General features: G+C 45.8%; 2 protein-coding genes across 9 annotated transcripts in view; both read right to left on the bottom strand.

The window, feature by feature from the left end:
* The window catches only part of PRDM11 (PR/SET domain 11), a 49796-nt gene that overhangs the window by 9533 nt on the left and 23287 nt on the right, over positions 1-16976 (bottom strand). For 5 of the 8 annotated variants that reach the window (XM_014881901.2, XM_088166826.1, XM_088166829.1 and 2 more), the window contains 2 exons: positions 4264-4448; positions 512-1162 (listed from right to left, as the gene is read on the bottom strand). In XM_014881901.2, coding sequence (XP_014737387.1) covers positions 512-1162; positions 4264-4448 — 836 coding nt within the window. The other 3 variants (XM_088166832.1, XM_014881905.2, XM_088166827.1) reach the window with 3 other exon arrangements.
* On the bottom strand, positions 8177-15540 carry LOC106856511 (uncharacterized). Its single transcript, XM_088166833.1, has 2 exons — positions 13006-15540; positions 8177-11394 (listed from the first exon to the last, which is right to left on the bottom strand). Exons 1-2 carry the CDS (start codon positions 13433-13435, stop codon positions 10802-10804), a joined length of 1023 nt encoding a protein of 340 aa, XP_088022959.1. The 5' UTR covers positions 13436-15540; the 3' UTR covers positions 8177-10801.

The raw sequence follows: 16976 nt of genomic DNA, 5'->3' as shown, positions 1-16976 counted from the left end.
AGGAAATGAAATGTATCTTCAGAAAGGGACACATGGTTGTGTTAAGGCAGTGGAGGAAACAGAGAGAGATTTCCAACAAGGGACACAGCAGGACATAATTTCATACACAAAGAGAGCACATTTCAGCGTTACCACAGAGTCATTCATACTTTCTTGGTAGCATGTGAGGCACTGTGGAGGGGCTTCCGCTGAAAGAGAATGCATCAAAAATACAGCAAACAAACCGTCTGCAATGGAATGTCTTTTTTATTGGCAGTGCATTATCAATTACAATGACAACAAATAAAGCAAATTGTCATACAGAGTCTTTCCCAGACAGTGTTTTCCACTGCACCCACAGGATCAGCTCCTGGCCCACCCAGTCACAAAACCTGACAAAGAACCTTCCATGGAACCACAGGTTCACCTGAATACTCAGAGCAAAATGCTTTAGATGGGTACACAGCACACAGGCCTCTCACTACTCTCCTTAGGCAGGGTTTGGAGAATGCTCTAACTCGGCAAAGCTTACCTGTGGGGTCTGAGAACTCTTGGAGCTCAGGTACCTGGGGCGGTAACACGGGTGCCTCGGTTAACTTCCCAGATCTCAGCATGTCTAACTCAGCCTGCAGCTCCCGGATTTTCTTCTTCAGCCGGATGCAGTTGGGGCAGAAGGATGTGGTGGGGATTTCGTGAGAGTTGCCTTGTGCAGAAACCAGTGACAGCTCGGTTGGGCTGTCTGCTTTTAGTGACAGAGGCTCTTCTTCCTCATCTTCAAGGATGCTCATCTCCTTGGCTGAGATGAAAGAGGAGCTGTGAGGGACCTTCCATTCCCTCTCACTCTGATTTCTGCTGAGGCTCAGGGAGCCATGCTGCATGGCACTGCCACACTGCTCAAAGATGTCTTCAGCCTGGTATTTAGATGCTCTTCTGAGGGAAAGTGGTGTACTTGTTGCTAACTGGTTCTCTTCAAACTTGGCAGACTCCAAAGAAGCCTCCAGGACATCTTTGAAGATGAGGTCAATTTTTTTTTTCTTTGTTTGGGAGTGGGATTCCCCCTCGTCACAGCTGCGCTTGTAGGGGCTCTTCCCCTGCTTTAAGGTAGTGAACTGGAGTGCTCCCCTTGCATCCTCTTGATTTTCTACATTATTTTCTGACTTGTCGTTCTGTAACATTTTATCTCCTAGAATGGAAAATGAGGGGTGGGGATTATCACTGAGAACCGAGCAACATCCCTCAATCTCAAACTCAAACAAAAAAGAACAAAAAGGCAGACTGAATCCCTGCAGGTCTGCATGTTACGTTACAAGCCAGGGAACTGACACAACTCAGTGGAAACTGAGGCTTGCAAGAGGAGAAGCCCTGCTAATGGGCATGTCTGCAAAAACAGAGACAGTCCTGGGTAACCACAGCAGAGCAGAACCCACACACTTCAAAGAGAAGAGAAACTACAGGCAGCTTGTTTAACCTAAATGTAAAACCAACCTGCGTTGGAAGAGGACTATGAGGTAAATGATTGACCATGGTGGAAACTATACCCAGAGCCTAAGTGCCATTTTGGCTGGCTGGAAGTCCTGTGCCTGTTTTGACTTGGTAAAAGGTATCAAGTGTACAGCAGTGCAGTGAGAGATTTACACCATTTCATGATAACGCCAGTGTCTGTGCATGCCATGGCACAAAGTTTGCAAGCCCCTTTACTCTCGTTCAGTTTGGAGGCTGCTCCAGAAATGCAAAGGTAAAGGAGTAAAAACAACTTGCACACTTAAAACCTAAAGTATACATTGTCAACTGAGCTACAACGGGTGAATGCCCTCCAAGGATGGGACATCTAGCTTGTCCTGGTGGAGTCTGAGAGCACGACCATTCAGTAATCAAAAAAAAAAATATATTAAAAGCAACCTCACACAAATTATTAATTGCTTAAAATAAAGGGAATAGCCAGATTTCCTTACCTGGAAATTCAAAAGACGATAGGTTTGGCTCAATTTCCATCACTCTTCTATCTTGTAAATAACTTCAAGCATTGATGGCTTCCCAAACAAGACGCTGCTTTATGCTGATTTTTGGTTTTGTTTGCTTAAAGTGTATTCATGCTTTCATAAGAGTTATGGAGCAAAAGCTACCATTCCCTCTCTAAGGAGAGCAATGCTAAGAATGCAGAAAAGATGCAAGACTCGAAAGTTAGAATAAGGCACTGTAAAAAGGGCTGGCCTGAATGGATGGGATTTTGCACTGGGTTTGGATGCTGGCTGGGAAACCTAGCCACTTCTTTAGTGAATCCAGAACAACAGATCTCCTTTTCAACACATTGATGAGAATTTCTAGGGACAAAGCTTTCAGTCTCTCTCTTAGTATTTCCCCTGTTATGGACCACAGCAACTACTGTGAGAAGTAGGGATTTAGAGAACAGGTTCTTCTTTCTCAGTGATTTTTCCCCCAACCAGCCGAGTGCTTCAGCCCTATGGAAAAGCCAGAAATCACAAGACGATCCCTCATATTATTGGTCTCAACTCCAATGATGAGGCTGGTCAGAAAATATCAACGGAAACAAAACCCAGGAACTGTTATTTTTCTGTGAGTTCATAAAGTATGCCACTTCATTTGACAGATTCATCAGCAGGGATTTGAAATTTTTTAAATTGAAAGTGATTCAATAGATTTTTGTGCTGCTTCCTGACCACCTCCCAGTGCCCCCCCAGCTGAGGCTTCGATGTCTCTCACAAGTCAAGCAATGGCTCAGGTGATGCTCCGTTTTAATAACACCTCTGTGCCCCTTTGGTGAAGGCAGGCTGAGCCCAGCTTGCAGCAGGATGAGCTCACCAAGATGTCAGGGGCTTTCTGGATTGGTCTCCGTAGCCACATCAGTTTCTACCTGAGGGTGCATTAGGCTGTGGCAGGTTCTGGAGAGTCCTGAGGCAGATCTTCACCACATTTGTAGCACAGAGCAGGCTGTGAGTTACCATTTCAGCTCCCACAAATCATGACACCATGACAAACCAGGACTAAAGGCATGTCTGCATGGCAGGGCAATAGCTTGTAGCCTCGGTGCCCCTGTAGAGCAGCTGCTCCAGGAGCACAGACTGTCTTTTGCTGTACTTTCAGAAAGCACTAAGCCATGTGGATGACTAATGTGTGCATGTTATTGCAGCAAAATCACTGCAGCCTGTAGCTAATCACTCACTGGTGCTCATTAACATAAAAAAGCAAATTCATACCAATGTTAATTCAGAAGTGGGAATTGCCCAAGTACAGCCACCAAGATGTAACACTGCAAGTGCATAACAACCCTAAGGTGACAGAGATAACCAGCTTTTTCAGGACATCTTGTCCACCCCATGACTGAAGAGGAGACACCTTTTACCAAGTCAAGGCAGCAACAGCAGCTGTGTAATAATATACTCAGGAATTGTAATTACAAAGTTATATTTAGTGTGGCTGCCCCTCTGAGGCCCTGCCATTCTGCATCTAGCCTGGAAAGAAATGCTCCTAATTAACTTCAGGTATCAGCATCGTACAGATGAACAGATGCATTAAGAACTTTTGCTTTCCTCTAAAGCTTCCTATACTGCTGACAATATGTGGGCCCAAAGGACTGCTGGGTTGGTTTCAACATTGCTACTCTTTAGACAAGTTAACAATTTTTATGCAAGGAAGAATCAGTCTGACAAGTACAAAGCCTCCTGTACGTTGTATACACATTCTAAGGTTGTGAGACTAGGGAGCTGATGTCGCGCTGATCCCAAATTATCTTTCTGAAGAAAGAGGAGATAAATTAAACGAGGAAAATGGACATTCAAACACACCAAGGAAATCTCATTCATATGGACACAAAACCAGCCAGAGCTCCCTCACACAGGCTGCACACAGGAGCCAGAGAGAGCAGCATGTTCAGGAGAAAAACCTAATGCTGTCTTGTAGGATCATCAGCTTGGTAATCTTCAGGCCACAAAGTCTTGTGACAGGGGTCCTCTGTGGTCCCTGGGCATTTCATCAGGCTCTTGCAGCACACATATACACACAACATGGCACAACACAACATGACATGACACATCACAGCACAAATCTTTCTTTCATGATCTCCATGACTGTGGGTATCTTATTCTCCTTGTACATCCATCCATCTATGCCAGGCAGAGCTGGGGGCTCTCATTCAGAGGTGCTCTGCTTCTAGAAATGCAGTTCTCCTCACACAGGCTCTGCAAAACCTACTTCACCCACCACACTGAGCCCAACTGTGGGGCAGCCCAAGGGGATCAGGAGAAAGGATGGAAAGGGAGGACTCACCACTTGTGAAATTGTTGATGGTTTCCTGGGACATACTATGCAACCTCTTCATGTAATCCTCACTGTACCAGACCCGCAGCTTCTCCCCAGGGTGGATGTCACGGCAGGCACGGAAGTAAATCCTCTCGCTGTGCTGAAAGGCCATCAGGTTCTGCTCCCTCTCCTCCCGGGAGATGATGACATACCTGAGGGCAAGGAGACAAGGCAGGTGTGAAGCACAAACTTCTCTCCTGTGCCCTCCCTTGCATCAGAATGACAACCATGAAGAAGCCAGAATGACCTTCAGAGAGAGCCATCAACACAGGCAGGCTGGAAAGCATGGAGTTATAAGCAATGGTGTGCAAACGAGCATGGACACCCAGGGAACACTAAGCCAGTGGGGCCGTTTCTTGCTGGGGAAGGGATGACACAAATGCACATCCAGTCTGAAGGGATGTCTGCCAGCAAGGGTGACAGACTCTCCCAGTCAGAAATCTCTTTGCCTAGTGATGGAAACAAGGACTTCAGGACTCTCCACTGTCACTTCACGTCCCAGGGCTCCCTCCCTTGTTCTCAGGAATATCTGGAATGCAGCAGGGTTCCTCTGCCTGCCTGTTTCCCCAAAAATTGCCTTCCTTTTTTAGCTGGTGACAGATTTGCTTGCTTCTCTCCTCTCAGGCAAGCAGAATTGAGATTCTAAGGACACAAACATGGATACCTAATGGGCACGGGAGTATGTGCTGGTTGTCCAAGGACATGCCAGTATTGGAAGGTTTTGCACTTCGGACTTCAGTAGTGTGTGACATAAAGTAACAATTCAGCTCTGCAAGTGGAAACCCCAGCATCACATTGTGGGGATCTCCTGACAGTGCTGACAAATACTTTCAGTGTATGGGATTTATTTTCTTGATTTAAATCAAGAAAAGCAGATACATTTTAGCTCAGCAGAAATGTATTTATTCCTACCCTAAGCAACTGGCCCTCTGTGCAACTTGCTGAGACAGAGATCTATTGCTTGGGTCATATTATTTGCTCTCACACTCCTCATGCTCCTGCTAGAGGACATGAAAAAGGCTTGGTAACGCTGGTTCCAGCTGCTACCAGCATGAGCTTACAACACCTGCCCAGGAAGGAAGCCCTGTCACAGCACGTGCAGACCCCAAAGCAGACCTGAACAGCTCATAGCTAAAACTTAATTTTCTCTTATGCCATTTGCCTCTGTTGTTCAGCACTCCTTGCTGCAGCAACCTCAGCAAAGGCAGGGAAGCTGCAAGGCAGCATACTGCTCCTCTGACATCTGCTACTATTAGTCCTGGCCCAAGTTCCCTACTGTATATACAGGTATTTCTTTGGCTTAAGAAATCTGTCAAATTTTTTGAATATTCTACCTTCTCTAGCCACGTGAATGCACAGATAAAGACACAAGTCCACCTGCACGTGATCCCACTAATCCACACAAATAAGGTCACAAACTTGGTGAAACTTCCCACAAAACACAGAAAACAAGTCTGCAGTGGCAGTGTCTCAGACTGCCTGAGGCTCAAGCAATTCAGGTTTTAATGTTAAGCAATTGTGCATGTGCCTGCAAGCGGTTGTGTTTTTCCCAACGTGTGCTACCCGGGATTCTCTGCCATCGTCAGTAATTATTTAAACAGCAGACTAGTACTGCCAAAATTGGCTTTTATTCTCTTATTTACTTCTGATCACAAAACAAAGCAACTTTTAAAGTACCAGCTTGTGTATTTGAGAAGGAAGAGAGACACAAACCAGTGTGGCGGGAAGGAGGTCCTGCAATAGCACACAGCTGCCAGGCTGTCGCTTTTGTGTGTTAGTGATCACGCCTCAAAAGGTGTACCAGGCCTCCAGCCAGCCACAAAATACACAAACCCTGAAACACACCCATGTGCTATGGTTAGTCTGATGCCTTGCAGATCCTAGAGGATGCTCTCTCCAGTCCAAGCAAAATGTCAATATGCTTCCCAGCACCAGCTAAGGAGAGACCCTGCTCTACATCCCACTGTCCACAACAAATCAGGCTGCCCCTGTGAAGATTTACTAACCTAAAGTCACTCAGAGATCCTTAATAAAGCATGCCTGACCTGTACATCCACAGCTAGTGGCACTGAGGAATTCATGCAGCAGTGGCAGGATGGTCTAGTGCATTTTCAGCAAACTGCATTTGACAGTGAGCTTAGAAAGTACAACTTTGAATGGGAAACTAATTATTCCCACCAGGGCCCACTTTTATGATGAAGTATTTTGTTAAGCATGAGCTTTTTCTGTTGACTGCTCTCCTTCTGCCTCTACAGCCCTCCACATTTCTGCCTGAGCATCCTTCGGCTCTGCTGCCCACATCCTGTGGCTCTGGCCACCCCAGCAGGGAGCTGGGAGGAGAGTGCAGGCTGGAGGGCATGAGCTGCAGCACTGCTGCAACACTGCAGCAAATGCTGCCTGACTGCTCATTCAGACTCCAGCAGCCACTGGCACAGCCAGTCTCACCAACAGAGCCCCCAACAGAGAGTTCTGGGATAATCCAGTCACAAACATGTTTCTTCACAGCTTTGCCCAGCTAGCAAGTGGTTTGCTCCCAGCGAGGAAGCTTTCCATCTGTGATACTTCCCTGAGGTAAGGTAAATGGGATGAGATCATCCACACAAAAGAAACGATTTTGAACAAGTGCTGCCCAGCCCCAGGCTCGAGTTTCCCCAGAGTTACAAAAGACACAGGCAAAGGACTGCATAAACCCCACATTCCAACTGCTGGTCTGAGACACTTAGTGCCACTGCCCACCACAGCTGAGAGGCAGATGCTTCCAAGGATGGAGAAAGTCATTCCACGAAAGGGCAGCCAGCTTGGTGACCCAGGGGCACAAACTACCTGCTGAGAAGAGACTGCATGATCTGCCTTCACTGACATAACACCCCAAGGCCAAAGTACTCACATCCTGAACAACCCAAGCCTTCCTGCAAAGGCTGCATGGTGTCTAGTCCCCTTCTCAATGCCAAATACTCCATTTGGATTGAAGCAAGGAGGCAACCTTGGTTTGGACACCCAGGACAGGCATTGTTAGGCTGACCCAAGCACTGCAGACCTAGACACTATCAGCTGCACCTGGTCCTGCAGAGAGGCACTGTCACCAGCCACAAATCTATAATTTCATGTCCTGTGTAGTCCTTGGAACAGGCCAGCCTCCGGAACACCACAGATCCTGACCAGGCTACTCAGGACCAGACATTTTCACCAATGGAGACCACTTGTGACCCAGCTGCAGCTGTCTGGGCTGGGATCAACCCCACAGCTGTCAGAGGCACAGCTCCTTGCTCTGCAGGACCACCTTTCCCACAGACTCTCTTGCTAGCACCAAATAAAAATCATCGTTTCATTTTTCCTAAGCCCCAGTCGACTCAGAACATCAAATTCCCATTTTGGGATGGCCACATGAGCATGCCCAGAAAAATGTCAAGATATTTTTCTGTAGCTGGGATCATTCCTCCCCAGGAGGGGAACAGCCTCTGGTGAGGATCCAGAAGATGGTGAAAAGGAAGGAGACCACTGCAGCTGGAGGGAGGCTCAGGCTTCTCCCCTTTTCCTCTCCACTATTGCCCTGGACTTGCCTCATGGGTCCCTGCTGCCCACTCCATAGCTCACCCTCTGGCTGACCTCAGGGGTGCTCCAGTGATGCCCCGCCAGGACAGTGCACTGCAGGGAAAAGGCCAATGGCCTTTCCCAAACCAACTTCGGGCACAGAGCCAGGGCAGGAGATCCCAATGCAAGAGAGCAGCCACCAGCCCAGGCTGATGCCATGGGATGCCATACCCATAAACTCTGTCTCAGTGCTCTGATGCCAAGTGTCTCCAGGAGACCCACGTCTGTGACAGGCTTTTTACCAGCTCAGGCAAAATTTGTAGAGAGAAACAAACGACTCAACAGCAGCTGTGTTAAAAGTGTTATATATTTATTGCATTCTTAACAAAAATACTTTCAAAGAGAGAATTTTTTCAGCATGTACAAGACATGGAGATACTGGGATTGAGCACAGCAGTTTGCTTAGACACAGACACTTACTTCAACAGCCAGTTAACATGACAGGTGCAGGAAGAAGTATCCTTTGCGAGCCAGTACAGAAAAGCCACTCCACCGAGGGGTCTACACAGGGCAGGAGATACGTCCCCAGATCTGGGCCAATCTGTAATAGTCCACAGAGGAAACTAGGGGAGACATCAAGCAGTTTATAGTAAAAGGTCCTTTCTCCTGACCAGGGACCAGCCTTTGGGGATTTGCATTGAGGGCTGTGCATCCTGCACCAGGAATCTCTCTCTAAATACATCTCTATGGACAAACTGATGGCAGCAATGATGCTAACTCCTTCCAGTGCCCAGCATCTGCAGGAGTCTCCTCCTTTGCAGACCTGAGGGCTCCCAGAAGGGATCCCCCAGGACAACATCAAAGGAGCTAATCTTATCACTATATCCGTGAGAGGACATCAGTAAAGACCAAATATAAAAATATAAAATACTAATATTAATATACAGCAGCAGCACTATATTGACTCAGAAAGCCTTTAACACATATCACCTTTTTTTCAGCTCTCTCTGATTCATAAATTAGATCAATTTCTGCCAGATTTCCCAATCTCCCCTTCATCTGAAGAGAGACTGCAACTTTTGCAGAACACGAATGTTTCAACAGAAGTAAAAGGACATTCTCAGTGAAAGGTGAGCAAGTTCTGCCCTGGTCTGGCACTAGCACTAAAAGGAATGTCCTCTGCATGAAACCAGTTGAGTCACTCCTCAGAAATGAGGCTTTTTCCTTGCCAGACCACTACTTCCTTGAGCAACCTTTTATTGCACCACTAAAAATAAATTACTTGATTTAGAATTACAGAACATCTTCAAAAAAAAAAAAAAAAAAAAAAAGGAAAAGCATGTCACGAATGCCTGACACAGCAGATATACAGTGAACTTTTCAAGAAAGAAGCTAGTGCACTATACTTTCAAAGGTGAGGCCAGACAGGGTAACGATGACCCCTGAAGACCACACAAAACACACCATCCTTCTGCTACAGCACACTGCCTATGTTCAATTCCACAGAATTTTCTGTAACTTTTTTGCTAAGTCTGTAGCCCAGCCATGGCATGATGATGCACACTCATATTAACTGGAATAGTTTCCTGCAATCAACCTCCAAATACAATAGGGCATCCTGGAGAGCAGAGTGTGCTGTGTAGTTAACACTTTGACCCTCTTCCCTGCTGAAGCTTATCAGGATAGTGGTCTGGCTTTTTCCAGAGATGGGGGAAGCATGCTAGATGCAGAGGTGCAAATTAAGGAGGAAACAGATTATAAAATACATTATCACCACCTGAAGTGACACTATTAAAGCCTAGTTCCAGAATTAGTGTTGTACATGGGAACCTCACACAGTTCTGGAGCAATTCAAATGTTGTAACACAGTTCTTTCTTGCATCTAGATGAGAAAGAAAGCAGTAGAAAACCAACATGTCTTAAGATTTTAACTTATGTAGTTGTGAATTTAGACTGTAAACTCTTCATGACATGAGAACCCAGTAGAGATCCCACCATAAATAAAACTAAATGCAAAGTAACTGTACTGAAGCTGACAGAATTACAGTAAACAAAACCAAACTGGCTTGAGGTCAGAAGCAATCCCTACATCCTTTCTGGCTTCTGTTCAGTCTCCCACATTTTGAAGGGGTGAGGTGATTCAAAACTGAAGATTTGACAACATGCAAGAAAATAATACGATACAATTATCTTTAAATGTTGTCAAATGATGAAATAATTGTATTTTAACTGCAATTGTGAAAGGCAGGAGTTTCAGACTGGAGCAAACAGAATTTGAACTCTTTAACACATGTGCATGTGGCACTGCAGGATCAGGCCTATGCCTTTGCAATCCTTTTCATCAGTCTAAAACCCTGTGGTGCTCAGACCTGTCCTCAGAATCCTGCCTTCTTCCCTTCCCTGCACAAGCTCTGCTTTTACACTCCTCTCCCCAAAGCTGTGTGTAAGTCACAGTAAGCCCTGGATAACCCACTATTGCTGAATGAATCATAAAAGCAATGATCAGTAAGAGTTTTTAGAGTCATAAGGCTGTATTTCTGCACATACTGCATATACTAATATTCAGGAAGATGATGGGAATGCAGTAGTAGAATAAATTTGTGAGCTGATTGCAAAGAGATCTCTGTAGCATGCTGTTTCAGTAAATAATATTTCACAGGCATAGTAAGAGATCCAGATAATGATTTCTATTGCACCTTTTCATTTATACCACATTTAAAGCAAGGGGAAGCCAGTGAAAACCCTTCATCTCTATGAACCCAAATATGTCCTACATTCCAAGCTCTACAGCATTTGAGAATCCTCTTTGGCATTGCAGAAGGCTAGTCCTACGATTAGCTGCCATATTCCTACTGCAGGGGGATGGATGGGTTGGGCCAGCTGCTGACCTTCCCCACAGAATACTGATACACATGGAGAAGCCATGTGAACATGCAGCAGCTCAGGATTGACATCCTTCTTTACATGATACAGACTAAAAATGATGCTTTCTCTTTCGTGACCTGGTGTCCCTTGCAGGAGTCATCCAATTTAGGGAGTTTTGGCTAGACTCTGCACTGGACTCAGGGGGCTGTTCAGAGCAAGCTGCTTGCAGGCAGGACCCTGGCGTGACACCAGGATCTTGTATCCTATGGAAAGCCCGGATCCCATCACGTATTTCTGCCAGTGTCTGACACATCTGGCTGACCTGGCTGGTGAGGTCAGCCACGCTCTGGCTGACGGCATGCATGCTATCTGCCATGTCCCTATGAATGGCCACCAGCTCCTGGCAGAACTGCCTGAACAGGTCTGCTTGCCGTGCATGGGAATGGAGAAGCTGGCGATCGAAGCTGGAGAGGGGCGGGCTCCTCGTGCGGGGCTGCGGGGCTCTGCAGGCCGAGCTGCTGCGTGGGGATGGACAGTGCAGTCCCTGCCTTTTCCTTTGGCTGCCAGCTTCCGAGGGCTCTGATGAGGCAGAAGTGTGAAGGAAGGAGGGCCTGGAGAAAGGGCTGACACCTGCACCAGCCCGCTGCAGCGAAGAGAAGTGGTGTTCTTGAGACGTGCCTGGCATCTCTTCATCTTCATCAGCTTAAACAGAAGAGGAAGCATGAATTATTAATGTGAAATCCCTCTCAATACCAACTTCTGTTTCAGGATATCTCAAAGAACACGGAAAAAGGGTTTTCCCTTCCCCTCAGTCTGCCAGTTCAGACAAGCCTGTAGCTTTTGAAGCGTAACTCAACGCACAAGTGCCGCATTCGGGTGACAAGCTTAGCCATGAGAAACCTGAGAGTGGGTGAACCCAAGCTATTGTGGTATTCTGCACAGTGCACTGCTCATTACTAGAATATGAATCCATTTCAGACAGTAGCAATGACTTCTCTTCCCCAAACCTATAGGTAACTAGCACAAATATTCTGGAGGGACACAGACTTCTCATGGAAAAATCCTGTTCCCCCACCATTTCTTGCATTCTCTGCACTGAAAAGAGCATAGATGTATTTGCTGCTCTCAAAGTGTGCTCTGCAAAGCCACTCATGGCTTGGCATCACTAAGACAACCAGGCAGTCAGACATAGCAGCAACAGGACTCTATGTTATTCAGGCAAATACACGTGATGCAAAATCGAAACTAAAGCAAAATGCCATGGGAAAATTCTCATTAGTCTGATAAATATCTAGTGATGTGCCAGTTCACAGGTACAGGCACGTGAAGAATAAGAAGAGACAAAGTTCCACCTGGTGCAGCTGTCCACCGTTTCCTTGCATAGCCTGTATTCTTTTTACCTCTGAAATAGTGCAACTGGCTTCCAAGATAGATGCAAAGAATGACCAAGTCCCACCTCATCAGTTCTGGAAGATTTTGTCCTTGCTTTCCCACTAACAACTTCCGATATGAGATCAGACCTAGTGTGGGAGGACAGCGCCACCCATGAGGTGTTAGATGACTCACTTCCAAAGAAGTTATCACCTCCTTCTCTCCTTTGTATCCCTAAAAGCTCACAAAAAAGAACCTGCACCTCCACAGAAGAAAACCATGTGTACACAACTACAGAAAGAACCTGCACAAAGCAGCTTGTGTTTCAGCACTGGAAGGTGTCTAAGACTCGTGGTGTAAAAAGATTAACTTCAAAAGCAGGGCCAGCAGTTTCTTTAAAACCAGTGAAGAAGGAGTCATTATTGTCTACCTTTTTCACAGCGTTCATGCTGATCCTTCAGACCACTACTGAGAAATCATTAGTGGCCCAATCTCAGCAATGAATACCAGTCATCACCGAGACCCCCAAAGCTCTCTTGGAAGTGATCCCTTGGTGACAGGGAGATGCCTCTCAGTTTGGCAGCACTGCTGTTTTATCAGGGTGAAGATCTCCTAATCCTTTACAAGCAATTTTTCCACAGACTGGAGGCAGTCATACTTCAACTACAGATGCTCCCTCACTTGTAGGATTAATTCATACTTATAATCCATTATCCACCTCAGACAACAGTACGGAAAAGAACTAGATAAACAGATAAAGATGATCTTAACTGGGAACAATTCCTCTCAACGCTCCACAGCCACCAGAGCAGAAACCAACCACAGCAGAAAGACCTGTCTTGACAGGCAACCCAGCATCTCACACAACATACCATGCTCTTGTGGTGTCAAACCGAGATATGCAAGCACAAGACAAAGAGGTGTTAAGGCAGTGATACTCACAGCTCGTGGATGGGCTGTCAACCACGTCCAGACCCGCTCTCTGGCAGCCGTGCCTCTGGTGCAGCGCCGACTCGATGGCTCTCTCATGGGCTGTCAGCAGGATGGCCGAGGGCTGCCCCGCACTGCTGGGGCTGGAGAGGGACCTCTGCATGAATGCCAGCTTGTCCTTGGTCCTCCTCTTCATGTCGTCCCATCTGTGTTTAATGTCTTTGACAGACCTGGGCACCTGGCTGACTGATGTGATCTGCCTGGCTATGCCTTCCCAGATCTTGTCCCTGTCAGCATGGGATAGACGCATTGTCTCCCTCCCAAACAGCACAGCTTCATTTCGGGTCACCTCAGTGACCAGAATGTCCAGCTCTTCCTTGGAAAACTTGGGCTTCCTCTTTCGTTCAGCCATGTTCCTTGGGTTGAACATCCCGCAAAGCATAATTGGGTAAAAGGAAATCAGCGCAAAGCAACCCCCTGCATCCAACCACTCGGGGCAGAGGAGTTTGGTGGGATCCAGCTCCCCCCGACCCACAACAACCCCTCACCAGGAAAAGGCAGCTGTGTTTTGGTTTTAGAAGGAAAATTTCAAGCTTAAGAGAAAAAAAATACCAAGCAACACTAGTGTGAAGGAGCCTTCTCAGCTTTAAATTTAAAATTAAATTTTACACATCGTCTGATGCCCTGACTTACATAGGAGATTTTCAGTTCAGCCTCACATCACTTGCCACAGTTTGTGCACAGAAAAAAAATGCGAGAAACTTGCAATCACAGTGGTGAATTAGCTTCTAATGTGACACTGCTCGAAACTTAGAGGAAATTTAGAGGCCTGAAACGTATCTTATTGTTCTATTTGGCACAACATGCAATAGAAACTTTTACACCACCCTTTCTGTTACAACTTGCAGGATGTCATGAAAATGCTACATCAAATTAGATTTTTTTTAGGGTAGGTAGGTTTTGACTAAAGTGGTGGGTAATTTCTGCAACTGGCTTTCCCTAAGGAAAGATCTCTTTTTTCAGCATTGGGATACTCTACATCCAGCATTTGTCTGCTTCACAGCAAGTTCTTGTTTCACCCAGAAATGGCTGCCATTTCCCATTGTTTTCAAAAGGAATGAGGCCACCCACTTGTTTTTCCTGGCTAGGCTTTCTGTCTCTGCCACCGATATGAGCCTGCACCCAGTTTCTGGTGCTTCAAACGAACAACCTGTAGCCTCAGCCCACTGAGAAAAAGAGGCAGCCATCCTGAGAACAAGCAGTTTTCTCCAAAGGGGGTGTGTATTAATTTCTCCAGCCACAATCAAAGAAAACTATAAAAATAAACAAAACGTTAGTCCTAACTATGTTTTGTTCTTGGGGAAAAAAAAAAGGCAATAGATCTATTCAATTAGGAAGGAGAAAAGAGACTGCCTGAACCTACAGAGAGGCACTGACCCATGTCATTCTAGTTCCTTCCTAGTGCCATTAACACTGTTGTTTAATCAATCTCACTGACACTGCTGCCTACCATCAGGGCAAGTGTCAGTTTGGTTAAAGCTGGAAAACCAGTAGGAGAAGCTGCTCAAATCCAGGCCACATCAGGGAGAGCTGGGACCTAAGTGCACAGATGCATTTCATGGGAACAAACATAAATGAATGCCTGAGATACTGTCTTGGTGGAGCTTCATTTATAGAGAGAAGGAAGGAGCGTTTAGAGAGGATGGTAATGAAATGATGGAGAGCCAGCAAAGCATCTGGTACCCTGAATCTCAAAAAAACCCCAACAAAAAATCTCACCAAACTTAAAAGGAAAAAGGAGCTCTCCCAGCTGAACACAAGAAGAAGGGAAAAGGCTACACAAAACATTGAGCAAGGGAACATTTACAGTTTGCTACTTCTATCATTCTGCATTCAGCAGAACTGGGCTTGGTGTATCTCCTCATCAGGTACACATGACTGCACAGTGTCATTGGTGCCTCCATGAGGTGGCAACAAACCTCCACTGACAAGCTGCTCTGGCGAAAAACAGTAACAGTATTCGGCAAAGTGCTGTGGGCAGGGGTGAATTTGCAGAACAGAACTGCGCTCTCTGGAGCCACGGGGTCACAAAACCTGGTACCCCCTCTTCTCTGCCAAACTCACAGCTGCTGTCACCAGCAAAGCTGCACCAAGGGGGAATTACAGCCCTGTTTGCTCTTCCCAGACAGGATATCCCATCAAGTGCACTTAGGACAGCTTATGGTAGGCCTGGATATTCAGATTTCAGTGCTTCCACTCATATGCTCCAGCACGACTTGGGTCAAAACAATATAATTTACATATTCCAATAGCAAACTTGCCACACGTTGAGTAATGAGCTCTGGCCAGTTTTAATCACAAATTCAATTAACATTAGGTTCCTAGCAGGCACATCAATCTCCTCCTTATAAAAATGCAGACAGTATTACATCAGAGGGATCTTTTTCTCCTCTAGCATGCCATATGTCCCTAGAGGCAGTCACTGATATTTACAAGTACCTCTCTGGTGATGCCATGAGGGTTTTAGCAGGCTCCAGAGCAGCCCCAGCTGTGAGGTTGTGAATTCACACCTCAGCCCAGGTCAATCTGAAAGTGCAAGACACATTGAAGAGTGGGCACTTAATGATTAACCCACAAAAATATCAATCAAGTCCACTTTACTTGGCCTCTAAGAAACAAGCATGTAATTTTTCCCAGGGCTTTGCAGTAGTTTTTGGTTTGGCTTTTTTTTTTGCAAGGATTACAGTCCCCCAGTAATTTAGGATCCCTTCACTCTGCATAAATTTGACTCAGTAACACGTAAGAACATTTGCTCCACTTGCTTCAAGGCAGCAGAAATCAGTTTATGATGTTCAACAAAATGACATTCAGACATTCATAGGCTGGTGGCTTTTACTCACCCTGAACACAAAGGCAGTCACTGTAACACTGACTGTTTTTAAATGCTTACTTTTAGAAAGCTGTAAACTGTAAAGCTGAAACAGCAGCTCTGTACTTAAAACTTCTACTAGTCAAAGCTGGTCCTATTGGAACACTTGACCAGAGCTCCCTTCAAAGCTCTATTATTGTATGAAAGTCAAATCAGAGATGCCTCCATTGTAAGGAGATACAGCAAGATTTACAGGACAGTCTGGCTCCCCATGATCTCTGTTACTAAGTTTGGAGAGGAAAAGGGGCAGGAAGTAAGGCAAAGTAGAAAGCAATGAGAAAGTCTTGCTCAGCCTTTTCACACTGGCTAAGGCAAAGGATGAATTTATACTGTGCCAAAAGCTTAAGAATTCAGGTAGTTATATGTAAGAAGGGCTACAGACTATAAATGCTCAAAATATCCTGGAAACCCCAAACATGAGGCACTACACTTCAACAGTTCAGTTAGGCACCACCAGTTTCTATCCTACATCTCATTCTGGGCCAAGTGGTATATACACAGAAGGATGGACTTTCTGAATTACTTTTGGTTTTCTGTCAGATCCATTATTTTTAGAGGACACCAACAGCTGAACAAGAGAATTTCCTCAGAAGCTACCAGGAAAATGGATGGTCCTCTGCGACCCCTCAGAAGCCCTAAGAACTGCCATGAGCAGCAATTTACAGTTTGTGTCCAAGAAAGCATTAATTTTGCTTGCTGCAATCCGTGGTTATCAGCCCCCAGAAATATAATAATAGAGGAAGATGTTTGCATATGTTGAAGTCATGGAGCTTCATGAAGTATTGCAAACAGCAGGGCTTTACTCTGGACAGAGAAGAAGGGTGCCAGCAGCCAGCTTAGGAGAACACGCTCCCAGCTTCAGGAGTTTGTCTTGACTGACTAATTGATGAGGGGAAGGGCAAGAGGATGTTATCATTGCCATGCCATCTGCTGCACTTGTTACTCCTTCCTCCCTGTCATCCACTGCCTAGGGTAAATAGGCACTTGCAATTAAACCGGCAAGTGCTGCAGCGTACATAGCGTCCTCAGGCAACATGAAAATGGACTCAGATGT

The sequence above is a fragment of the Sturnus vulgaris genome, chromosome 6 (genome assembly GCF_052056855.1).
Source record: "Sturnus vulgaris isolate bStuVul1 chromosome 6, bStuVul1.hap1, whole genome shotgun sequence".
NCBI classification, from domain to species: Eukaryota; Metazoa; Chordata; class Aves; order Passeriformes; family Sturnidae; genus Sturnus; species Sturnus vulgaris.
The sequence above is the reverse complement of the archived record's forward strand: the minus strand, read 5'-3'. Positions and strand labels throughout refer to the sequence as shown.

What these genes read in the sequence shown, in the direction of transcription:
- LOC106856511 (XM_088166833.1), bottom strand. Translation starts at nt 13,435, where the DNA reads ATGCTTTGCGGGATGTTCAACCCAAGGAACATGGCTGAACGAAAGAGG. An exon ending in TGACAGCCCATCCACGAGCT is followed by an intron (nt 11,395 to 13,005) that starts GTGAGTATCACT and finishes CTTCTGTTTAAG; the next exon opens with CTGATGAAGATGAAGAGATG.